Below are 26,741 nucleotides of genomic sequence, written 5' to 3' on the forward strand. Positions count from 1 at the left end.
ACTGTAGAAAATCAGTGGTGTTAAAATGTGCTGTTTTATTTTACTACAGAATTAGTTTGGTCTTGTTTTCAATATTTGTTGCAAACTGCAGCAGAACTCAATGGCAGTGCTTGAACACAGCGGGACTCGGGTACAGGGATATCACGCATCCACATCCAGCTGCACAGGCATGGAATCATGCGGGGATACAGAATTATGCGTAACACTGGGAATGTCTTGCTTTGAGACGGTCAAAGCGGAGAAACAGAAAACAATTAACTGAAAACAAATATTTGTTTGTTTACCTTTATCCCCCCTCTGGTTTATTTGACTCTGGTACCCAAACATTGGCTAAATATAAATGTGTTTCTTTTAAAGGAATTGCAAGTGTGCGGTTTCTTTCTTTTTTTTCTTTAAGAAACTCTAACCTTTCAGCTGCTTATCTAGCGATTGACAAGCTGCACAGGATAGTCAATTTGTGCAGGACTCATCATTGTCTTATCTTTTACAAAAATGCGGATGTTTTCAGGGCCGAAATAATTCAGTGTAATTCATGTGTTAAAAGAGCACAACTGTATCTTGGCCGTTTCGGCAGGTCAACGTTATAATGGAAAAAATACAGTACATCATGGAATTTTATACAGCACTGTTTATTCTTACAATGCATCTTGTACTGAGAAAGCTATACGTTTGTAATCTGAATAAAAAGGAAATTATTATGTAATACAGTTCACTGTTTGGTGCAGTCATCTTTTGGTAAGTTGCATTTTCAGAATCATATCATTATGTACAGTATTACAGCACCGTATGTTAAAATATTGGCCTTAATCCATAAAACCAAGAAAACGTAGCCTATACTTGACATTTTATTTGTACTGTTCTGTGGAACAGGGGCAATCGTTTATCCTGGAAAAAAATTAAATACAGCACCTGAAAGCAGATATACGCATTTATCATGGTTCCAACACAGCAAATGCAGTCTGCTCTGTTTATATTGTGATTTAGACAGTCACCGCCTCGTTTCAATAAGCGGTAAACTTAACACTCGCTGAGACACTTAGGAAAGTTAGCACCTTCAAGTAAATATGATTTTTATATCAAGTCCCTCACTCGCGGTATTAGGGGGGAGAATTGTAATGCATTTCCATGGATTACCATTATTAATTGTATGTAAATGACTCACATGCGGTATCTTTTTCCACGCGATTAATTTTGCTTGCAAAGTCATTTGCTGCTGGCTAGTGAATATAGCAAGTATACAAAGCACACAGTAACGGGTTTACTGCCTGGTAAACTGGTTACCGCAATTTAGTGCATGAGGCCCTTAAGGTTTTCATTCCCAGTGAAGTGGCAGCAGAGCTGCTGACTTCTCGCAGAGAACAAGCCCGCTGAGGGACTCAATGTAAAACCACGGTTGAGTGCGCAATACATGAAAGTAATTATTATAACACGTAAATGAATCACATTAAAAGTGTAATACACAAGCAAAAAAGCAGATAAACGTATTTATTAAACACTTTACTGTTCACAGAGCTCTCTCTCAGATGGGGAAAGGAAAAATTAGGACAATGTAGTTGTCATTAGTCTTTTTATACCCTCGGGGGCGTACGCAACTGCATCACTGGCACTACAAGCAGCTTTGGAATATCTATTCAGGTTAGACGGTATCAAAAAATTAATACCCATGAGGTAATGGTTACATTTTGTACTTGACAGGGAACTGTAGTATCAATGTATTGCAGCTCATCTTTCATCACTGAGTAACTACTTTCTCCACTGTATGTTCAAAGTAGGAACAGACCTGCCAGCCTCCTTGCTGATCAAACACATGTCTATTTAAAAACTAATAATTCAGACTAGACATGTATAAAAAGTATTACATTTTTTACATTTCATAAGATAATTAGTTACTGAATGCTTTATTGATGCCTAATACAGGAAACTGGATCTCAACCACAGATAATTATGCTTATACACTATAAACAAAAAATTATAGTATCGTAATCTGAATGGGCAGTAATAATTTACATAATCATAGTTTCAAGTGCACCTAAAAACAGTAGAAAATGTAAAATAAATTTTAGCTGCTGGATTGAAAAAAAAGAAGAAACACTTAATTGGAGACTAAGACTGAGAACGAGCAGTTTGTGGTGACGTCATTTTAATAGGCAGAGGGTGGGGACTTTGAAGACAAAATTGACAATAAAGCAATTGGATAGAGCCCTGGTAAAGGAGGGGTTTGATAGACAAAAACCAGCAGGTAATAGCTTAAAACTTATTTCTGAAACCCCAAGTTCTGTGCACGCATCCTTGAAGAGAGACCCCAATATAGCCCATGCTTCTCAGGGCTCAGCCCCCATATATTGTATACCTGAACTCTCTCCATTTCTGGAAGATGTCCAGCTCCATGGCCTCTGTCTGATTGGGGCTGAACCTGAACTCTGACACCAGCTCGGGGGAGTGTTCTTGAGGGTCACAGTCTCCGAGCTCAGCTGAGTTAAGGGAAGAACAGGAGGCGGGTCAGAGGGAAATATAGAGAAGAGGAAGAAAATTTTTTATTGGCAAGGCACGAATACTGAACACACACCTCAGATATGTTATCTACAAAGAATCCAGGAAATAGGCTTTACGGTAACATTTATTACAATGAGTTGGTTTATTACCATCATATGACCTTGATGAATGAGAGCATGGATTTTTTATATCTGACCTAAAACAGCACAATCAAAGGCGCTTTCTTTACAGAGGAGTAATATCTGATAACAATATTTATTTAAATTCTTCCCATGCACTGTGAATGATTTTATATCACAATTAAAACACACCCGGACACTGTATTAGGACCTTGCTACCCGACCGGATTTTGCATTGTGTCATTCTGGTAAACCCTGGGTTCCTTTATTATTCCAGCACAAACATGTGCTGTAGTTTACCTCAGCATCACTGCGGATCAAGTCCACACATCAGTGCTGCACTTGTACCCTGATGGCGATAGCTAATCGCAAAACAATTATTTAAAATAAAAAAAATAAATAAACACACTAACAAAACCCCCTAAAACAGTGAGTTTGTAAAAGATGCAATGTATATACAGTATATATAGCATTCTGATTTACCTTGTAGACAGTAGGCAGCCAGTTCTACAGAAACATCATACAGACATTTTAATCTACAAACAAATACAAATAAAGACATGATGAGAGGGAAGTCATGCAAGGTTACTTTGATTTTATTTAAAAGGAGTCCCAACGTGAGTTCCACATGGCTTTACTTCACAATAACAATAATAAATAAATATAAAAATTAAAAAAAACACATTAATTATTCTCTCATACTACACAGGACAGGAACAGAAGTGGTCGGTCAACTCAGGTAGGAATAGGAGTACAAAATTAAATAATGTAAGAGAGACACTGATATCTCACTTTACAATGTAATATTACTGTTCTTGTCACTGACACTATCTTGATCAGTGTGACATATCGGATACAGCTACTAACCACGTGCTGGTAACAGGCAGCACACGATCACAGAAGGTCAAACAACAAGTGAAATGCTAAAACTGGTCATCAGTATTTACTGTACTTCTACCAGACAGTACCTGCACCTCTGCAGTAGATCCTGCTGAACAGTTTGCATATGTATGTGTGGTGAGGAAGTGAGGAATGAAACCCTCAGGGAGCTCTACATATCTGAAAGGAGAGGTTTCTCATGTGCTTGGCTGAAAGCTTCTGAAATATGTTTAATACTCACTTGCTCGAAAGGATGTCTTGTCTAAGCTGTAACACAAACAGGTACCTGGAAAGCAATGACACAGTCAATAATATAAAAAAAAAGGCAACAGAGAAACTAAATTGGTCATTATTTGTAAACATAAGCAAAACAAGCAAATAAGCTTCAGGTTTAAAAAGTCTAAAACATTTGAACCTATGTTATGCATATTCTGCATAAAGGAGAGCTACACAGTACTTCATTTGCAAACAGGTGATTCAGTAACCCCAACTTAGTCAGAGTCAAAAGTTAGCAACCTATAGTACAGTAGTAGCATATGCATACCTGTTAAATTCACATATTGAAAGAACAGTCACAGCACCAAGGGCAGTCATGTTGTTCAAACACTGTATCAGGAATGGCAAAATGAAGGAAAAGTAGCCACCCAATCACTAATAGGTGTATATCCTAATAAAGTGACCATGCAGTGTTTGTACCAGCACCTCCGCTATAACACAGATCAAAATTAGGAAAAGAAATCATTAACAGAAATAGCAGTTGGCTAAAATGTACTGGGAGCCGAGACGTCGATCTCAACTACAGCATTCAGGGAGTGCTAGGGCATAGTATAGAGGAGGGTGTTAGGGATCACTTAACTCCAAAACAAATCGGTTATTTTAGCAATCTTTCTGGAGGTTGTGACTGCCAAACCTAAATGTGTTAGAATGCTTGACACAAAGACAGTAATGAATAAGGCAGTACAATTCTGACATGTTAATGGCTAATGAAGCAATGCTTACAGGAAGTTAAAAATACATTTTTGGCTTTCCGCTATAAGCAAGTACTGAAGTGTTTAGAATCAGACATTTTACCGGTTATTAGGCACAGCTTTTTCAGTTAACACTGAGCTGTGTTCGACACGGTGCTATGTTAAATGTTGTGTCAGCAACACAGAGCTAATCAGGGATACTGTACTTGCAATCAGCATGAGCGCCAACTGTATAATAAAACACTTAAAGGAATAAAACCATGTCAGAATGTACTTTACAGTGCAGTAGAAAGTCTATTTGTAGACAGAGCTCTACAAGTAATACAATTCAAATTCATCTTGTTTCGTTGATTTAATTCCTGGATAATGGATGCATTAGTTACATGAGTTGTAACTAACCCATCCACTCCCAAACAGAGGTTTACCCTTATACGGTATCTTACTTGCCAATGTAGTATTGCTAAAGTGTAGGTGCCCCAACAAACAGACACACACTATATACCAGTGAGGTGCAACACTGCAAATGTGCATTGCTGACATCTGAAAAGTTGTGTTTAGACCAAATTACCTTGTAAATTCTTCATGAAGGTTATTTGGCTCTGAAGAATAGAACTTTATTCTGAAGTGTAAAGTGTATGGAGGCCCATCTAAAAAAAAAAAAAAAAAAGAAAGGTTATTAGGTCACAGCTTTCAATAAATCTGATCAACCCCAGCTTTAACCCCTAAAAAAAAAAAAAAAAAACTAAACTAATTGCCCAGGTGATATTGCATGTGTTTTCCATGCAAGATTGGTTCACTTTTGGTATTACCAGTTTAATAGTTGATGCAGTCATGTAGGAATAGAGCTGTATCCCGGATGTACAACACCACCTAACTGAACTACAGTACAGGTGTATGCAGGCTAAAAAGGGGTTACACATGTGTTTTAGCTTTTCTCGCTGTATATGTCAAAATCAGTGTATCATCTGGTCAGTTGTTAGTTCAGTTTCTGAAGTGAGGAGGTTTTAGTTGTTAATTCATGTGGTAAAAACGATCACATCAGAGGCATCATTGTAATTAATATTAATGTAAAGCCTATTTCCTGGGTGCTTTGTAGAGAACATATCTGGGGAGTGTTTTCAGTATTGGTCCCTTGCCAACAAAGAATTGTCTTCTATTCCACATACTGGAGCATTATTGATATTTAGAAGCTAGATATTCGTGCTTTTCTGAAGAGAAAACAGCCTCCCAGTACGACTGGGACAGGGACAAATATTAAAATAAACACTATTTATTTATTAAGAAAAGTATTCAGAGGCAAAAATGCGCTCGCAAAACAGAATGGGAAGCCAATGGATAAACATCTGAAAAACATAACAAGACACACATGCAGCCTGTAAAATAAAAAAACAAAAATAAAGACACATGCCGTTGATATAGCAGTGCAAATATGAAGGTATGAGGTAGAAATACAACACTGTGAAATGGTTCATTTTTTAGGGACAATGGCGATAATCAAAGTTCTCCAGCATTAATGAACGTTGTCTCGAATGCTGTTTGGCACTTTTGTTGGCTGCATTAGGTAAACTGAGTTCTCAGTTTCTATACCTAACTATCAGGAAATATGTTACACAAGCACTTCCTAGGTCATTTCACTTTAGCAGTGTTTTCTGGATAGAAAACAATCAGTCACTAGGGGAAGCCACTAGTTGGTTAATGGCAGAAGCCACTGACAGGGTGTGGCCAATTTCGCCCTCCAGGTGACCAAGGTAGTGTAACACTATCTGGAAGCATGGCTTTCAATAGACACTTTTTTTTTTTTTTTTTTTTTTTTTAAACTGCCCATTTCAGGCCTAAATAACACATGGATGCCATAACAGGTAAGATTTATGGATATATTTTGCCAGCTACAATCACATTATCTACAGTGCTTTGTTTATACTGTTACTGTTAATTCTGCTTGAGTGAACTGCTTTACTTGGCAGGAAGTACATTAGTTCTGAGCAGGGAGTTGCTAGGCAGCAGTCTGGTCATGTGATTGCCAGCTTGGTGTAATGTTGTGATGATCAGTATGTATGTGATGTTTGGTTGCTGTATATATTGTTCATTTGGAAATAAATTACTAGAAGGTATTGAAATAGAAGAGGCTTACCCTTGTGAAAATAAACAGATTGTGTTTTATTAGACAGATTTTGATAGGAATTCTAGAAAGCAACATAAGTAATACTGAGGCTGGAAATGTTAATGCAATGACATTTTTGAATATGGTTAATGCAATGACATTTTAGAATAAAAATAGGTTTTTATATTGGAAATTGACTGTGGGAAAAGTAAATGGCATGGTGGTCCAGTGGTTAAAGAAAGGGTCCTGTTACTAAGAGGTTCCAGGTTCAATCCCAGCTTGTGTAACCTCTGTGTGCTCTGTCCGTAAAACCAAGGTCTTATTGTAAGCGAGTCTGCAGCAGTTGGATGCATAGTTCACCCCCTAAAGTCTCTAAGATGCTTTGGATAAGAGTCTGCTAAATGACTACATAATAAGCAGGCAGAATTGAAGTAGACTGCAGAAAGGCTGTGGAATTGAAGCTCTAGAATATCCAGGAGAGATTTGGCTACAGTAACAGTTTGGTGAGGGCAAGAACACTTAAAGAAAAACTAGGTCAACAGGTAACTGTAACAGCTTGACATGCATGTTGCTGTTTTAAAAGAGCATATGTTAAGTTTTCTATCAGAAATTAGATAAGTAATATTAAGAGAAAAAAATGCTTTTTAAAATGCTGAAAAAATATGTTAAAACAACCAAGATATTATGGATTTTGTGAGGTATTTGTTTACACTTCCTGAAAAAAGCAATCAGACCGGTAGTGATGTAGTGGTGCCAACGTTGCTGAACAGTCATGACGAGGAATCACAAGAGCGTGAATTTTGACAGAGTCTGATGAGTTCCCACCTTTTGGCAATGATTTGGGCCACAGTCAACAGAAGAGCTAGACTAAACGACGATCGGCAGAAGATTGAGATCGGGACTCGGCAAAGCACGTGGAGGATTGGACACATTGCATGGTAGGTTTGACTCCACGTCTGCGGTGCGATGCACATCTTTTAATGATCATTCATGTAATATTAAATGGTGTCATATACAATTGCATGTTGTTCATAATATACACAACATGCCATGTTTACAGGGCCAGGGGATGTAGCGTTATGTAGTGGTCAACCAAAATCCAATATAAGCAATGAAAAAGGATCCACACTCATTAAAAACTAAAATATATTTTATTGTTTCACATATAAAAACAAAAGAAAAAGTGATCATCAAGAGAAAAATCTGACGTTTTGGTCCTAAACGGGACCTTCTTCAGAGACAAAGCACTGCAAGCAGGACTTTTGACCTCAGGTAGGCTGAAGATTCCAACACGAGCTGAGTGCTTTGAGGAAGCTGAGCTTGTAAAACGGCTTTACCAGGAACTGAAGTGTGATTTCATACTGTAGTGTGGGTGTGCAGTGTACGTATACATATACAAATACAAACACAGTTGTCGTCAAAAGCTTACATTCCCCAATATATGGAAATTTCCCTACATTGGGGTATTAAACTTTTGATGACAAGTGTACGCACACACACAAACACACCTAGAGCCACTGTCTCTCACTTTGTCTTTTGTTTTTAACATGTGAAACAGTAATGTATATTTTATCTTTTAATAACGAGAGTTGCACCTTTCCTATTGCTAAGCATCACGATGATGCTACATCGCCGAGTTCCTTGCATGCACGGACTTGGTCGAGAAATCCTGCCGTTTTACTTGCACAAACCGCGCCCACGAGCGAAACACAGGACTCTTCCTGTCCGGAAACCTATGGATACGATGGCCAGACAAATTGGAGTTGCTACAACCCCCACAAAAGCACTTGTTTACCATCACAGACCTTGTCTTTCACACTAGGTGTGGTCTGTCAGTACAGCGTGTGGCGTGTTCTGGCCTCCCACTATGTCACAGATGAGGTGGGCATTTCATAACAAACTAATACAGCAAAAAAAAAGAAAGAAAAAAAACACACATGACAGATGCACTTTAAGACACTAAAGTACTGTTAGCTTTAAAAGGGAATCTACCTGTGGGATAATGACCTCTCTACTGGAAACCTGACTGGCTGGAACCTTTTAGCAGCAACTACACTTTAATTTCACTTCACTCATTAGCCTGACAAAGCAAAGAGTGTGCACCAAACACATCTAAACATACATCAAAAACAATACACGTTTACCATAATAGAATTAATTTTAAATATCCAAATAGTGGCTGATCTTAATACCACCGCTCTTGTTTTTTTTCCTGTTGGTGTTCTCCCCTCGCAGGGCTGATATATAGACCCACAAACTAACTACATACACTAAATAAAACAATACAGTGAAACAAGGTTCTACAAGTCCCAATGCGTTATTTTATATATATATATATATATATATATATATATATATATATATATATATTTGCATATAATATAGTAATATATATTATATAGCAATTTTTTTCCTTTCCTAGATTTACGGACATTATACAGTTAGCGCCATGTTTTTTAAACAATTATTAAAGCATTTGGTGTGTGTTAAATATGTCAACTAATGTACTACAAAATAAACCTTACTGTACAAAACTGCAGGCATCTCCAGACGCATTTCTTTTTCAATATATCAAACCTTTTCTTCAAACATAAGGTTTGAAGATGCCTTGGTAACATGCAGTCTATATCCTACTGTGTTATTATAGGATGTGTTCAAACAGCAGCTCTTGAAAATTCTCAGGGTTTTTTCTGTGCTCTGGGGAAATTGGGTTGTGTCCATAAATGAAATTATGATGACAACTCCAAGAATATAATGACAATTCCAAGAATATATCATTAGATGTGATTTGGACTTTAATACCCCATTTACACCAGCCTCTTTTAAGCCGGCTTAGGTCTTTTTTTTGTAATGTAAAAACACAGCTGCCCTAGGTCCAGCCATCCTAAAAGTGTCTTGCTCCAGAGGGTGGCTTTGCAATGGCTTTGGTCTGTTTTTTTGCTCTGCTGTGAACGGATCAGACCATGAGACAGCTCACGTTTGCCATGTACACTTGAGGGCATCACAACCACAGTCAGCGTCAAACAGGTACAGGCAAGAGTAACAGGAAGTTGGGACTGTTACTCAGACAACAGAACTAAAAAATATATCTGACACGCATGCTGAGGCAAAATACAAAACAGACTTTTATATGTGCTATAAATGTGAAAAGACATTTCAAACGTGTAGAATTTATGTGGGACAAATGTGAAATGGGCCTTGCTGCCACAAAACTGTCAAATATTATTTTTCACACACCTACAGAAGTATCATCAAGAGAGTGTTCAATTTTGTTCCATTTTTTTTCTACCTTGAATTAAACAAATCATTATAATAAAGCATTGAACGACCACCTTGAAGTAGAAACACACCAGTGACACAAATAACAGGCTTGTTGATTTAAACAGTTCAGCATCCGTTTTGGTGAGGGGAATTGTCAACACGCAATTGGGCACACGCTACAGTTCAGGGGCTATGCGTGCGCATTCAGGACCAAAGCCAGCTTGGGTCTGTGTTCAAGTGTAAATGGGGTGGTTCAAATGATAAAAATCTTTTAATCTGATCAACAGTAAACTCACATCCGAGTTCTAAGTGTAAACGCACCTTGAGAGAGTCATGTCAGCCTTGTATAAACCAAGGCAGTTACCGCTTTTGTTGACTTCTACAACCCCCAGCTCTGTGAAATTTTGTAGAAAACATTCCAATTTACCCAAACAGCAGTTCTCATGCTCAGCAGATACTTGGAAATCTTGTGGACATAGGGATAACAGCTCCTTGTGTATTTATTGGTGTATACCCTTTTTAAAAGAATGCAAATATAATTTTAGGAATCACTAAAATAGTCAGTAAGGTACTCAAAGATGTCTGCTGAGCATTTGGTGGTTTAGAAGTTCTGTATGAACAGTAATATCATTGCAAGGATATTCAGAAGTCGCACCAGAAGATTAAAACAATAAAAATTGGTTAACTTACTTTTTATTTGCTTCTTTATAGGCTTTGTGTAATCTAGCCAGTGCTGAAGAAAGAGAGAAAGAGAAATGACAAATTACAATCAAAATATATAGTACTGCAAGGTTGCATTTCATATAACATTCACTGAAAAGTTGAAAAAAAAAAACACAGTGCACAAATGTGTATTATTTGTGCAGTAAGCAAATATATGGTTTTAGGTTACTTTCCAAAAGTACTTTAGTCTAAGAAATTTCAATAAAACAAAACAGGACTGTTACATTTTCCTCATATTATGCTTGAACAAGAAATTATCTTCTATAAACATGCCTCTGGGATATTATAAAACTTAGTCAAAACCTCAGACGCACGTGTGCATCAGCAAACACCTTTTCTTATTCTGTGCATAGATACATAGATCTGCATATAGCTGTTAACCTACTGACAAATTGACAAGAGTCCTGTCAACCAATTAGCAATGGGTAATTAATGTCAAAAGGCTTAAATCAGCTTGGAAAGTTATCACTAATTTGATTTAAAAAGCACAGTGCTAACTAGCCATTCAAGGACATATTAGTAGTGATTAAAATTGGGGGAAAAAAAAAAAAACTTCAAATCAAACTTAGAACTGTTGTAAGGGATTTAAGGAAAATGTATTATTTGAAATTAGAACTTGAGGTAAATGCTAGTCAGTATCCTCAGTAAATGATAACGCCTCATGGGGATCAACAGGAATCTTGCTCAGATCCTCCAATCTATTTGAACATGCTGGGAGCCTTGGCGGAATATGTTTCCTCAGTGGCTTTGAACATTGTAGATTTCGTTGATGTGGTGAGGGGTAGAATGCAAATGGACCCCAGCTAATATTGCAAAATGGTCCTAGGAAACCAAGGCGGGACATGTTAAGAATAACAAAAAGGTTACATAATACCACTAAAGGGGCAACAATATTAATCCAGAAATAGGACAACAGGTTTTCTTTTTTTATGCTGGGTTGTTATTTTTAATATAAATAATAATAATAATAATATAATAATAATAATAATAATAATAATGTGCTTTCACTGGACTTTAAAAATATTTGCTTATACAAGTAGTTAACTGCTCTTATCTGCTATTGGCTATTGTACTGTATAACTGCTGTTATCTGTAATATGATATTCTACAATGTGATACTTCGTACTGTGATATTTTGTAACAACTGTAAGTCACCCTGGATAAGCGCGTCTGCTAAGAAATACATAATACAAATTTCACTTATCTAGTGCTCTTTGTGCAAGCATTCCAGGGCACTTTACAAAATAAATAAATAAAAAATAAATATGAAAATACTGTTACAAATCCAGCTACAAAAACAGACCCAAAGAAATACGTTTTCAAACAGAATTTAAAAAGATTAAATTGTGCTAGCAGTTCCTAAGACGAGAGGCATCAGAAAACTAAATGCCCTGGCCTCGTTCAAATGAATTTTAGGGACTGTCAGCTGCACTGGGGTCTTGAAGATAAGAAGGTCCAAGAACATAAGGCTTTATATGATCTTGGACCTGGGTAATGAGAACAACTTTTAAATAATAATAATAATAATAATAATAATAATAATAATATAATAATAATAATAATAGAACAAACTTGCATTAGATGGATGCAGTAATTGTAGCAATTAAATATGCAGTCAAAACCAACATTTATATATAAAAATTTATTAGGGCTGTCAATCAATTCAAATGTTTGATCAATTACTTTATGGCATTAGTTGATTAATCATTAGATTAATTTGTGCACATTTTTAATAAAAAGTAAAAGATGGGGCTTCCGAGTGCACATCCAATAAAGAAACTCTGCGTGGAGTGCAGGATGCACCCTATAGCCTGGAGATCTGCATTAAGTAATGGAACTAATACAATTCCTTGTCGAAATATTGAGTTTTATCCTTAAGTTCTACAAGAATGCAACCATATCTGTTATCTAAGCATTTGATATGCCATTAGTACAGTTAAGAAAATAGGAACATAAGAAACTTTACAAACGAGAGGAGGCCATTCGGCCTATCTTGCTCGTTTGGTTGTTAGTAGCTTACTGATCCCAGAATCTCATCAAGCAGATTCTTGAAGGATCCCAGGGTGTCAGCTTCAACAACATTACTGGGGAGCTGGTTCCAGATCCTCACAATTCTGTGTAAAAATGTGCCTCCTATTTACTGTTCTGAATGCCCCTTTATCTAATCTCCATTTGTGATCCCTGGTTCTTGATTCTTTTTGAAGCTCGAAAAAGTCCCTTGGGTCGACATTGTCAATACCTTTTAGAATTTGGAATGCTTGAATCAGGTCGTCACCTAGTCCTTGTTGTCTTCTTCTAGTCTTCAAGACAGACTGAATAGATTCAATTCTTTTAGCCTGTCTGCATATGACATGCCTTTTAAACCCAGAATAATTCTGGTCATTCTTCTTTGCACTATTTCTACAGCAGCAATATCCTTTTAGTAGCAAGGTGACCAGAGCTGAACACAAAATTCAGGATGAGGTCTTACTAATGCATTGTACAGTTTTAACATTACTTTCCTTGATTTAAATTCAACATTTCACAATATATCCAAGCATCTTGTTGGCGTTTTTTATAGCTTCCCACATTGTCTAGATGAAGACATTTCTGAGTCAACATAAACTCCTAGGTCTTTTTCATAGATTCCTCCTTCAATTTCAGTATCTGCCATATGATATTTATAACCAGGTTCAGCTTCATTGGTGCAAATTAAGTGGTACGAAACTATCCTCATGTCTAGTTGTTGACTGAGATTTCGGTAACTAACAAATCATAACACCTATAAAAGACAGCAATTAAAAAAAAAAAAAAAAATTTAATAAGTGTAACGTGTGCCACATTATCGTTGAATCCTGCATTGTATGACCTTACAAATTATAAGGTTACAACCACAACCGAGTGGTTTTGAAAATGAAAGCTAATTCCACCATGGTACCACTACATTTAAAATAGTCACACGTGTTACACTGGTTTGTTAATAAATATGTATGCTGGCACCTTACCTTTTGAAGAATTTTGAAAAAATTAATAAGTAGTAATAACAGAATAAGGGATATCAACCAACAAGGTTTAAAAAGAAAAAAAAAAGCTGGATTCATTTTATTAAACAGTGACATCAGCAAGCCGTGTGTGTATGCATATATATATTAGAGACACACACACACACACACATACATACAGTGGCTTGCAAAACTATTCAGACCCCTGGCCAATTCTCTCATTCAAAATTCTAAAAGGTATTGACAGTGTCGACCCAAGGGACTTTTTCAGCCTGAAAAAAGAAACAAGGACCAGGGGTCACAAATGGAGATTAGACAAAGGGGCATTCAGAACAGAAAATAGGAGGCACTTTTTTACACAGAGAATTGTGAGGGTCTGGAAGCAATTCCCCAGTAATGTTGTTGAAGCTGACACCCTGGGATCCTTCAAGAAGCTGCTTGATGAGATTCTGGGATCAATAAGCTACTAACAACCAAACGAGCAAGATGGGCCGAATGGCCTCCTCTCGTTTGTAAACTTATGGCCTCCTCTTGTTTTGTAAACTTACTAACTTAACTTATGTTCTTATGTTCTAATTACAAATGGTACATTGAAATTTCGTTGTGTTCGATATTTTATTTTAAAACACTTAAACTCAAAATCAATTATTGTAAGGTGACACTGGTTTTATGTTGGGAAATATTTTTAAGAAAAATAAAAAACTGAAATATCTTGCTTGCATAAGTATTCAACCCACACACATTAATATTTGGTAGAGCCACCTTTTGCTGCAATAACAGCTTTAATTCTTTTGCGGTAAGTATGTACCAGCTTTGCACATAGTGTCGGAGTAATTTTGGCCCATTCTTGGCAGATTTGCTCCAGGTTATTCACGTTGGTTGGACGACGCTTGTGGACAGCAATTTTCAAATAGTGCCACAGATTCTCAATGGGATTGAGATCAGGACTTTGACTGGGCCACTGTAGGACATTCACCTTTTTGTTCTTGAGCCATTCCAATGTTGCTTTGGCCTTGTACTTGGGATCACTGTCCTACTGAAAGGTGAATTTCCTCCAAAGCTTCAGTTTTTTAGCGGACTGAAGAAGATTCTCTTGCAATATTTATCTGTATTTTGCTCCATCCATTCTTCCATCAATTGTAACAAGATGCCAGTCCCTGCTGATGAGAAGCATCCCCACAGCATGATGCTGCCACCACCATACTTCACTGTAGGGATGGTGTGTATTGAGGCATGGGCAGTGTTAGGTTTGCGCCACACATAGCGCTTTGAGTTTTGGCCAAAAAGCTCTATCTTGGTCTCATCTGAAGACAAAACCTTTTCCCACATCGCAGCTGGGTCACTCTCATGCTTTCTGGCAAACTCCAGACGTGCTTTCAGATGGTACCTTTTGTGTAACGGCTTCTTTCTTGCCACCCTCCCATACAGGCCAGTGTTATGCAGAGCTCTTAATATGGCTGACTGGTGCACCATTACTCCACTCCCAGCCACTGAACTCTGTAGCTCCTTCAAAGTGATTGTTGGCCTCTCTGTGGCTTCTCACAAGTCTCCTTCTTGTTTGAGTGCTGAGTTTTGAGGGACGGCCTTTTCTTGGCAGTGCCTGGGTGGTGTGATGCAGCTTTCACTTCCTGATTATTGATCCAACTGTGCTCACTGGGATATCCAAACACTTGGATATTATTTTGTACCCTTTCCCTAATCTATGCATTTGTATTACTTTATCTCTAACTTCTGTAGAATGCTCTTTGGTCTTCATTTTCCTTCAGATTCACAGCAACAGTGGGGTTTTTATCCAGAAAATGTGACAGGAACTTTAATGGTTCACAGGTGGGGGGCAATGGTAAGGTACTTGTGTCCTTGTTTGGGCAATTTCTTTCATCAGTGCAAACTGGGAGCTTCCACAGCACAGGGGTTGAATACTTATGCAAGCAAGAGATTTCAGTTTTTTATTTTTTTTAAAAATATTTCCCAACATAAAACCAATGTCACCTTACAATAACTGATTCTGCGTTTCAGTGTTTAAAAATAAAATATCAAACAGAACGAAATTTCAATGTACCATTTGTAATTCAGTAATATGAGAGAATTGGTCAGGGGTCTGAATACTTTTGCAAGGCACTATGAATATATATATATAATATATATATATATATATATATATATATATATATATATATATATATATATATATATATATATATATATATATATTAGACACACACACACACACACACACACACACACACAGTGGTTTGCAGAAGTATTCATCCCCTACCAATAATTTCACATTTTGTTGAATTACAAATAATATATGCAGTTTTTCAAACTAACTTTTTTATTCAAAGCTGTAGTGGTTAAACTAAAACACTGTTATATGAGGAAGAGGTTAAATATCAGCAAAACTTGCAAGAAAATGTACAAAATTGCAAAAGTATTCAGCCCCTTAAGCCAGTACTTGGTAGAAGCACCTTTTGCAGCAATTACTGCTATGAGTCTTTTTGGACAGGTCTCTACTAGCTTTGCACAGTAAGATGGCGACATTTTTGCCCATTCATCACGGGAAAATTGCTCCAGTTCTGATAAGTTTGCTGGGGATCGTCGATGGACTGTAATGTAAGTCTCACCATAAATTTGATTGGATTCAAGTCAGGACTTTGACTGGGCCACTCAAGAAAACGAATTATCTTCTTTAACCACAGTGTGGCTTTGGCTTTGTGCTTCAGTTCATTGTCCTGCTGAAATGTGAATTTCCTCCCCAGTTTCAGAGTCTTGGCTGACTCAAACAGGTTTTCCTTAAGGATTCGCCTATACTTTGCACCATCCATTCTCCCCTCTATCCTGAAAAGCTTTCCAGTCCCTGCTGAAGAGGAGCATCCCCATAACATGATGCTGCCACCACCATGCTTGACAGTTGGGATGATGCTGACTGGGTGATGTGCAGCGTTGGGCTTGCGCTTCTGAGTGACAATCCGAACCAGTTTCCTGCTTGATCGGCTGCTCAGTTTGGGAGGGTGACCTGATCTGGGTAGTGTCTGGGTGGTATGATGCATCTTCCACTTCTTAATGATGGACTTCACTGTGCTGAAAGCGATAATCAGCACCTTTAAAATGTTCTTGTGCCCTTCTCCTGCTCTGTGTCTCTCTACCACTTTATCCCTGACTTGTTTCAAAAGCTCCTTTGTCTTCATGGTTGCTTTGTTGGATCAATGCGTTGCAGCTTGAAAGCCTTTATATACCTGAGGGAAATTATCTACAAGTTAAACCATTTTGAGTACACACAGGCTGAAACCATTTCACTAATTTTGTGACCTTTCAAACAAATAATGAGCTGATTTAGGGCTGCAGTAGCAAAGGGGTTGAATACTTATGCTTATTAATCAATTTTTCTCTAAAATTTTACTTATTTATATTCTATATGCATTTTTTTTAACTTTATCAACGTGGAGTAGTTTGTGTAGATTCTACATGTAAAGTCTACTTTGAAAACGTCGTGGAGAACAGTCAGGTGCCAACAAAATGGGCAAACTTTGCAGGGGGGTGAATACTTCTGCAAACCAATGTATGTATGTGTAATTATATATATATATATATATATATATATATATATATATATATATATATATATATATATATATATATATATATATATATTTAATAACGGGGCTTGGCCGTACCGGTTCAAGTTCAGTTGCCGCTTTAAAAACGCTTACGCACACTTTTATTCACAATACAAAATAAACAAACACCTAGCTCTCTCGGAGCACTAACTAAACTTACGCAGGTCCCTGACTAACGAGCAGGGCAGCTAAGCTGTTTACCTGCCAGAAACAAAACATAATACACTTTTAAACCAAACATAGGTTTTACCTTTGTATTTGCACACCGTAACAAACAAGCTCTTCACTCTACTGCAGCAGCCCAAAACAAACTGGCTGCACTCTTGAAATACCATGCACATGGTTCTAATTTACAATTACCTTCAGGAGCAGGGGATAATTAACAATTAAATTAAACAAAACATGCATTTCCACATGTTTTTAGGCAGGGAGGAATCTGACCCTCCCCCTGCCACCTATTATATATATATATATATATATATATATGCATATAGTATTTTTTATCATAATATATAACACAGTTCGTTGCCAGCACAAGTGATCAATTTTTGTAAAAAGCACAGGTCCAGTTTCACTAGTTAAAACAGCAGAAGTACAAAAGGTAGTGATAACCTGTTATAAAAAGAAAACAGATAAATTAATGCACCTCAACATTGTTTTTTTGTTTTTTGTTTTTTTTTTGGGTCAGAATTGATAAAGTAATTATTATCTACCTATTATGTGTTCATTTTAGGTAGGAGTGAAACTAGGTTAACATTAGAAGAAAATAAATCCCATGACAGATTAAGTTAGCATTTTATAGTCACTGAATAAACTTAATATCCTGTTAAGTTATTGCCTGCTGTCTTATAAAATCGTAATGTTTTTAATAGTTACTTAATTTTAACTTTTGGTCTGTAAAATAAACTTCATACCTTTAAATTGTATCCACATTGTCCTGGTACTGTAGGTATGTGCACTCCACTGTCCAATACGATTTGCATAGGCTACTTGCACATCATACTTCTGCAGTTAGCTATACTGGTAAAGTAGCTTCCGGTCAATGCAAATTCCGTATTGCTTGTTGCTTACCTCTCAATTTTTTTATCTTTTATTTTTGCCAGCAAGTTCAAGTTTATCATCAGTTATAATGGACCTCTATTATACAAGATGCCTTCAAGACCTTCTGGCGTTAACAATAAATTACGTGCACAGGATTGCAAAAGCCTCATGCAAAGCTCCATCAAGCAAGTTAGAAAAGGGGTTCAAGTTCTATCTCTAGCTCCCTCTGTGACTGAAGGAGAGTTACCACATTCTTGTTGATGTATTTTTTTTATTCAACATTGCTAGACTGAATTTTAAATTGTTTCTGTTAGCATCTGTTACTTCTTGTCTGTTATTTTTATGTGGTGCATAATGTGTTTATAACCAAGTTGGCAATCTGCAGGCATTGAAACACCCCCACAGGAGATGAAAGAATGCTAAAAATGTTATCATTTTTTTTAAAAAACTTTTAAAAAAATTACGCATTTGAACTTGTATGTGTGCTGTGTTTTAATATGCAAAGTCTGCTGTGATTATGTATGAGTGCGTTATTTTATATTATAAAGCGCTTTGAGATGTGCTACATAAATTGTGCTATATAAAAATATTATAATAATAATAATAATAATAATAATGCTCTCCAAACTCATTAAATTCCTTTCTGTTAGTGTCAAACAAAGATGAGGGGACAGCTGAAATCAGGATAAGGGCTCACGGTTTTACATCCTTGAAGAATGAGAAGCCGCACAGTTTAATAGTAGGGTGTAAAGTTTAGAGTTTCAGTTATTGTACAGTAGCTTGCAAATCTGTTTTGTATTTAAGAACAAATGAATACAAAATCATTCAATATCATTAAAAATAAATCTACTGTGAGCAATTGTAAATATTTGCATGCTATGAATTTAAATTTGCTAACCACCGGTACACAAATGTGTGCATATAAACATACCCGATCAAGAATGTGCACTACATCATATAAATGTATAAACTAAATTAATACAAAATAGTTTTTGCTTAAATTAAGTGAATAATTTTAACTGTGTGTACAATCGGGTGGACTCGTCGGAGCCTGCAAACCTTTGGAGACCAAGACTTTGACTAAGGGCTATCTCTTCTAGCTTGAGCTTTAAAACCTTGATCTCATTTGACAGCTCATTTTTAGAAATGGATAAATCAAGGCTGACGGCTCAGGCTTCAAACTATAATCGTGGCACTGCACTGCCGAAGTACAGTCCATTTCTTCTTCTGGACTCTGTACTGGCTTTTCTCTTTGGTCCCACGCATCGAGCCAACAAGGAATACAGAATCTGGAACAGCGCCTTAATACAGCCTCCGGTTTAATTAGGTCTTTAACAAAATGCCGATTTGGTGTGTTTAGTCGTGAATTTCTGTCTTCGAATACTTATAAGCCACATTTCTCGTCTCTTCGTGCATGGGAAATGCATGAAAACTTACTGATGAATTGTACCGTGCTGAAGCGGCGCACAGGGGTACAAGGCAGTAATCACTACCATTTCCTTTTCATCGCCGATAAAGGTTTTCACAGTTGTGCCTGAGAAGTAAAACTCCTCCTCTCTCTCAGCTAGCGAAAAAGCAAGTGATAAATCTATGTAAATCGCTCAATACAACAACAGACAAAATGCGAACAGGATTTTGAATACGCCACTCACTCACCGGAAGATAACGGTACAGCTGAAACGTGACATCATTAGCTGCAAGAAGCCCATTAGCAATGATTTCTAGCTTTATGAAAGCTATTAATAATGTACTTGTTAAAAAAATAAATAAACAAATAACTTAATTACGTACGTGTTCACTCAGGGTCGGTCATGTACTGCAGCACAAGGTATCAGAAAAATGCTACTGCATAAAAAAAAAAAACTATACGTTAACTTTGAGCCTTGATATACAGTCTATCTAAATTAAAAAAAAAATATATATATCACTATACAATATTCAGGAAGTTGGACATTGTTAAGCATTTCGGAAGGACGTTTTTCTGTCCCATTAGATTCTGGCTTGCTCTAAAGCAGCACAATGCATTTTTGTCCCAGACGGCTTTCCATACAGATCACTATGTGTACACATGCAAAATCTGGTTTGTTTACTTATTGCTGTCTAAAACTTAAAAAAAAAAAAAAAACAGGCTCAAGAGCTGCTGTGTTGATCCTGTGTTTTGTTTTTTAATAAATTAATCTCACATATCACATGGAGCTCTTTTTCATTTACCATTTTTTTTTTTGCAAATTCCAGTGAGACTGTAAATAAGTGCAAGGCATTTGTCATTTATAGCAAATACCAACATCAGATTTTTGTATCCGAATAATACAATATTTGTTCGACTACTCGGATATTTGTCTCAGCACTACAGTGCCATGAAAAATTATCTGCCCCCTAGGGATCCTGAGTGAACAAATAACACAACATTTTGATACCGATTTGATTTTTTTTAGGCAACACCAAATGCCCCCATGTGAAAAAGCAATCACCCCCTTAGATTCAATAACTGCAACCAAATGCTTCCTGTAGTTATTGATCTGTCTCTCACAGCGCCATGGAGGAATTCTGGCCCACTCCTTCATGCAGAACTGTTTCAATTCAGTGACCATTTGTGGGTTTTTGAGCATAAACTGCTCGTTTCAGGTCCTGTCACAACATCTCAATGGGGTTTAGATCTGAACTTTGACCAGGCCATTCCAAAACTTTAAATTACTTGTTCTTCAACCATTCTTATATAGACCTGCTTGTGTGTTTCGGATCATTGTCTTGCTGTATGACCCAGCTGCACTTCAGCTTCAGCTCACGGACAGATGGTCTGGCATTCACCTGTAGAATTCTCTGATACAGAGCAGAATTCATGGTTCCTTCAGTGACGGCAAGTCGTCCAGGTCCTGATGCAGCAAAGAATCCCCAAATCATGACACTACCACCACCATGCTTGACCGTTGGTATAGAATGCATGGAATATATGTGGAATGAGGTTTTTGGCTTTCGCCAGACATAACGTTGCCCATGTTGGCCAAAAACTTCCAATTTTTTACTCAAATGTCCATAGAATATTGTTCCATAACTCTTGAGGACTATCCAGGTGGTTTTTGGCAAACTTGAGACGAGCATTCATGTTCTTCTTAGTGAGCAGTGGCTTCCGTCTTGATATTCTTCCATGAATCCCATTTTTGCCCAGTGTATTTCTGATGGTGGAGTCATGAACCTTAGCCGAGGTGAGAGAGGCCTGCAGATCCCTGAATGTTATTCTAGGGTTCTTTGTGACTTCCTGGATGATTTTACGCCTTACTCTGGTACAGGTTTTGGCAGGACGGCCACTCCTGGGAAGATTCACTACTGACCCAAACTTTCTCTATTTGGACAATATGGCTCTGACTATGGTTTGGTGTAGCCCCAGAGCCTTAGAAATGGCTTTGTAACCCTTTCTAGACTCATAGGCATCAACAACTTTTCTTCCCCAGAGGCATTCAGGAATTTCTTTTAATCGTGGCAGGATGTGCCGCTAGAACCTGAGTGCTGACAACTTCACTCTGACATTAAGGGCCGAAGTTAGTCAGATTTATATTGGGCAGGGCTGGTCCAAATCAGGCCTGATTGTTAACTAAAATATTCAAATAGATGATCATAATTATAACTAATTGGGCTGAGTTAACTAGAGGTGCAATAACTTTTTCACAACTGAAGATTGCATGTTTGATTACCTTGCACACCAAACAAATAAAAGAAGCTCCAAACTTTGGTGTCATTTTTTCTGAAAGACTCCCTCTATATACTACTACAACCCACAAAAAGATGTGACCAAATTCAATGTGAAATATGTGCAAAAATGCAGAAAATCAGACAGGGGGCAAATATTTTTTCACGGCACTGTATTATATGCAAAAGTTTTAGGCAGGTGTGAAAAAATGCTGTAAAGTAAGAATGCTTTCAAAAATAGACATGTTAATAGATTATATTTATCAATTAACTAAATGCAAAGTGAGTGAACAGTAGAAAAATCTACATCAAATCCATATTTGGTGTGACCACCCTTTGCCTTCAAAATAGCATCAATTCTTCTAGGTACACTTGCACAAAGTCAGGGATTTTGTAGGCATATAGTCAGGTGTATGATTAAACAATTATACCAAACAAGTGCTAATGATCATCAATTCAATATGTAGAATGAAACACAATCATTAACTGAAACAGAAACAGCTGTGTAGGAGGAATAAAACTGGGTGAGGAACAGCCAAACTCAGCTAACAAGGTGAGGTTGCTGAAGACAGCTTACTGTCAAGAGTCATACACCATGGCAAGACTGAGCATAGCAACAAGACACAAGGTAGTTATACTGCATCAGCAAGGTCTCTCCCAGGCAGAAATTTCAAGACAGACACAGGTTTCCAGATGTGCTGACCAAGCTCTTTCGAAGAAGCACAAAGAAACCAGCAAAGTTGAGGACTGCAGATGCAGTGGTCGGCCAAGGAAACTTACTGCAGTAGATGAAAGACACATCATGCTTACTTCCCTTCGCAATCGGAAGATGTCCAGCAATGCCATCAGCTCAGAATTGGCATAAAACAGTGGGACCCTGGTACACCCATCTACTTTATGGAGAAATCTGGTCAGAAGTGGCCTTCATGGAAGACCTCCGATGTGGAAACGAGGCCAAGCGACTCAACTACGCACGAAAACAGAGGAACTGGGGTGCAGAAAAATGGCAGCAGGTGCTCTGAACTGATGAGTCAAAATTTGAAATATTTGGCTGTAGCAGAAGGCAGTTTGTTCGGAAGGGCTGGAGAGCGGTACATGAATGAGTGTCTGCAGGCAACAGTGAAGCATGGTGGAGATTCCTTGCAAGTTTGGGGCTGCATTTCTGCAAATGGAGTTGGGGATTTGGTCAGAATTAATGGTCTTCTCAATGTACACAAAGTACATGCAGATACTTATCCATCATGCAATACCATCAGGGATGAATCTGATTGGCCCCAAATTTATTCTGCAGCATGACAACGACTCCAAACATACAGCGAAAGTCATCAAGAACTATCTTCAGCATAAAGAAGAACAATGAGTCCGGGAAGTGATGGTATGGCCCCCACGGAGCCCTGATCTCAACATCATCGAGTCTGTCTGGGATTACATGAAGAGAGAGAAGCAACTGAGGCTGCCTAATTCCACAGAAGAACTGTGGTTAGTTCTCCAAGATGTTTGGGCCAACCTACCTGCCGAGTTCCTTCAAAAACTGTGTGCAAGTGTACCTAGAAGAATTGATGCTGTTTTGAAGACAAAGGGTGGTCACACCAAATACTGATTTGATGAAGATTTTTCTTCTTTTCACTCACTTTGCATTTTGTTAATTGATAAATATAATCTATTAACACGTCTATTTTTGAAAGCATTCTTACTTTACAGCATTTTTTCACACCTGCCTAAAACTTTTGCACAGTAATTATATATATATATATATATATATATATATATATATATATATATATATATATATATATATATATATATATATATATCGTTATAAAATTTTTTTAAATTTCAGCATTACAACAGCCAATCAAATTTGCAAATCATGTAAAAGTCACTTAAAGGCTTCTACATTCACAGCGTTTTTAAAAGTCAAAGCACAGTATCTGCAAACATGTTTCGCCATATTTGGGGCTCATCACTGTAGTGCAACTGTACTTTCACTTCTGAAAAGCTCAGGAGAGTAAGTAAAAACAAGTATCTTTCAAGTTAAGGGGAATGACAGCAATGAATAGAGAACAATGGATAATCAGGAAAATATGCAAATTTCAGCATTACAAGAGCATATATATATATATATATATATATTATATATATATATATAATATATATATATTATATATATATATATATATATATTATATATATTATTGGGATCAAAATTACAGATAATTACAAGTGAAAGACAAAAGCACAAATATGGCTGGTTAGTTTAGCTTTCACTGTGTCTGGCTGTCCACCACAATGTCACCTCCAGAGCACAGCATGGGAGATGAGGTTCCAATTAGCAGCAGCAGACAAGTGCCTCAAAACCACAAACTGGGTGGTTTTCTTCCCGGTATGAAATAATATGTTCTGGAGAGTTTGAATCTCTAATCAGAGATCTACAACTGCAGTGAGCCATGAGGCGTTTATTTTAGGTTGCTAAGTAACGGCAGAAATATGATAGCAGCAACTACAACTTTGAACCTGATCAACACTGCAGAGCTGTACAGAGGGTTAGGAAGAACAACTTACCTTGATAACAATAGGCCACTATTACAGTCAACTGTACTCGACACGTCCTTAATGCATATCCCAAAATATCAAGACATGACTGACATGCCATGGGTTACATCACTTCTACTACTGTACAACATGCACTTCATCAAAATAAATTATATAATACTACAGAAAACTATTACTTTATATACTTCAAGCTGCAACATGGACATAACACACAGACTACACTGAAACTTGTAAAATGGTGATAGTTGTAAGATTTTTTTTTGTACAGTGAGACTATCATCTACAAGGTAGCAATGATCAATCAAAAGCCTCCTTTTGTTTGTAATGTTCCTTATATAAAACAATAATATCGTAAAATGGGATAAGAATTATTAACCTGGGGTATCTCATCAATGGTCTGCCTCTGCATCATGTTTATTTTTCTCTCTGTTGCGAAAAAGTGAAGTTCAATGTAATAGAGAGATCAGAATGTGATTTACTTTAAATACTGATGTGCAGTCCAAAATATAAAAATGTTCCCAGCTTTGCTAGTGATAAAAGTGGCTCTAAAGAAATCCTAAACCCCACAAGGCATTCTGGACCACACTCATAAAACTTCTCCTTTATCATGCCAGTAATAGTGTTTAAAGCGACAGTATTTCATGGAGTGATGCATAGACGGCATTTACCATCAAAAAAACTTAATTCATTGCAACATTAGAAAAATTCGCCCTTAGAGACCAATTTCTTCATTAGCATATTATTCATCTGCTTCATAAATCTGTATTGTGCAGTTAATTGACCCTTACCGGCATCATAATTAACACATGCCTCAGACCAAGTGGAGAATGAGATGCGTCTTAACGTTATCATTTCCTAGCATCATTTCTGCATTTAGGAACATGCACTTAAGCCAACAGTAATAATAAAAAAAACACATACATTATACTTAATTGTAAACACGTCTGAATAGGATAGACTACTTATTGGTTGGAAAACACATAAATCACATTTGTAGCCTATATTTCGTTGCTCTACGAAATTGCCAGACTTCGGTGTGCTTGTGTGAACTGTACATCAAGAGGGACATATCTTGAAACATGATCCAGGACAGTGAGATGACCCTGCAGTTTTGTTTGCAATCTGATGTTCATCTTGGCACTTCTGGCAGTATATAATCTCCCTTTTTAAGGTACCAACTGCATTAACCCAATCAGCTATCTCCCGCCACAGAATCTTGTATTTCCAAACAGCTGGTTTGCGTTGACTCGTACGTTTTCTTTTAATACTGCGAGTTTCTCTCATATCCAGCACATCTTAGTACCGCCCATTACACTTCAGACACCATTATGTCATTATCACAAAGACGACACGAGTGGGGGACGTCAGACTAGAAACAGGAACCAGGAAATAAACGTCAGAGAGGTGGAGTTTGGTGGAGCTGAGCGAATGGTCTCGCTCAGCATTTAATAAATGGCCTAGTCAAAGTCCCGATCAAAATCTGAAGTAACTTACAAAATAGATGGTGAGTAAGTAGATTCAAGAAAATGCACAGAGTCCTTTTCTTCAATCAGTTGCCAGGTTTATTGAAATATGCAGGGAGTCTGGTCCCAGGTACAGGACAAGCAAAATACTCAACATTACAATGTTTGCGTGACATTAAATACCCTTCTGTATAGATGGTCCACCTCCCCTTTCTCTTACACTTAACCAATGGTCAAGGTACAACACTTTATTCTGTTAATTTAGTGTGTGTGTGTGTCTGTATGTATGTGTGTGTGTGTGTGTGTAGTCTAATGTGACAACCTCTGAACTCAGTGCATTCTTCACACTCCTGGAGACAAAAGGTCCATACATCTGCCTTTTGTTATCTCCTTGTGACCCCCTTTGATGCCAGTGGGATTATCTCTTTTGATCTCTCTGAAGTCTAGAGCCTGTTCCCTTCTAGTCCACAGCATTGTTATCTCATTAGCTTGCAGTCATTGTTGGGCAGTTTGTAGACGCATCGTCAGTGGTTAGCAGTACATGCAATTTGAACCAAACAGTCTGCTATCTGCAATATTAGTCTCTTTTCAGAAAAGAACACCAGTATAGCTCTGCTAGTCCACATGCATAGCAAACCCCTAATCAATTCTCAATCCATGTTTTCCAACAAAATCCGATTGAGAATCTTTGGTATGAGTTGAAGGCGGCTGTGCACAAGAGAAGTCCTCGGAATCTGAATGAACTGGAACAATTTTGCGTAGAAAAATGGTCAGAAATCATTAAAGAATCATGCCAAAAGCTCATTGACAAATATCCTAATTGTTAAAAAGAGGTTATTATTGCTAAAGGTGCCTCAA

General features: G+C 37.3%; 1 protein-coding gene across 3 annotated transcripts in view; it reads right to left on the reverse strand.

Moving 5' to 3' along the window:
* Nucleotides 1–26,741, reverse strand: part of LOC121314698 (band 4.1-like protein 4B) — a 188,329-nt gene that overhangs the window by 102,168 nt on the left and 59,420 nt on the right. For all 3 annotated transcript variants that reach the window (XM_041248220.1, XM_041248221.1, XM_041248222.1), the window contains 5 exons: nucleotides 10,512–10,554; nucleotides 5,028–5,106; nucleotides 3,733–3,777; nucleotides 3,096–3,148; nucleotides 2,351–2,471 (listed from right to left, as the gene is read on the reverse strand). In XM_041248220.1, coding sequence (XP_041104154.1) covers nucleotides 2,351–2,471; nucleotides 3,096–3,148; nucleotides 3,733–3,777; nucleotides 5,028–5,106; nucleotides 10,512–10,554 — 341 coding nt within the window. The remainder of the gene's footprint in view (nucleotides 1–2,350; nucleotides 2,472–3,095; nucleotides 3,149–3,732; nucleotides 3,778–5,027; nucleotides 5,107–10,511; nucleotides 10,555–26,741) is intronic.

This window comes from Polyodon spathula, chromosome 4 (assembly GCF_017654505.1).
Source record: "Polyodon spathula isolate WHYD16114869_AA chromosome 4, ASM1765450v1, whole genome shotgun sequence".
Lineage (NCBI taxonomy): Eukaryota > Metazoa > Chordata > Actinopteri > Acipenseriformes > Polyodontidae > Polyodon > Polyodon spathula.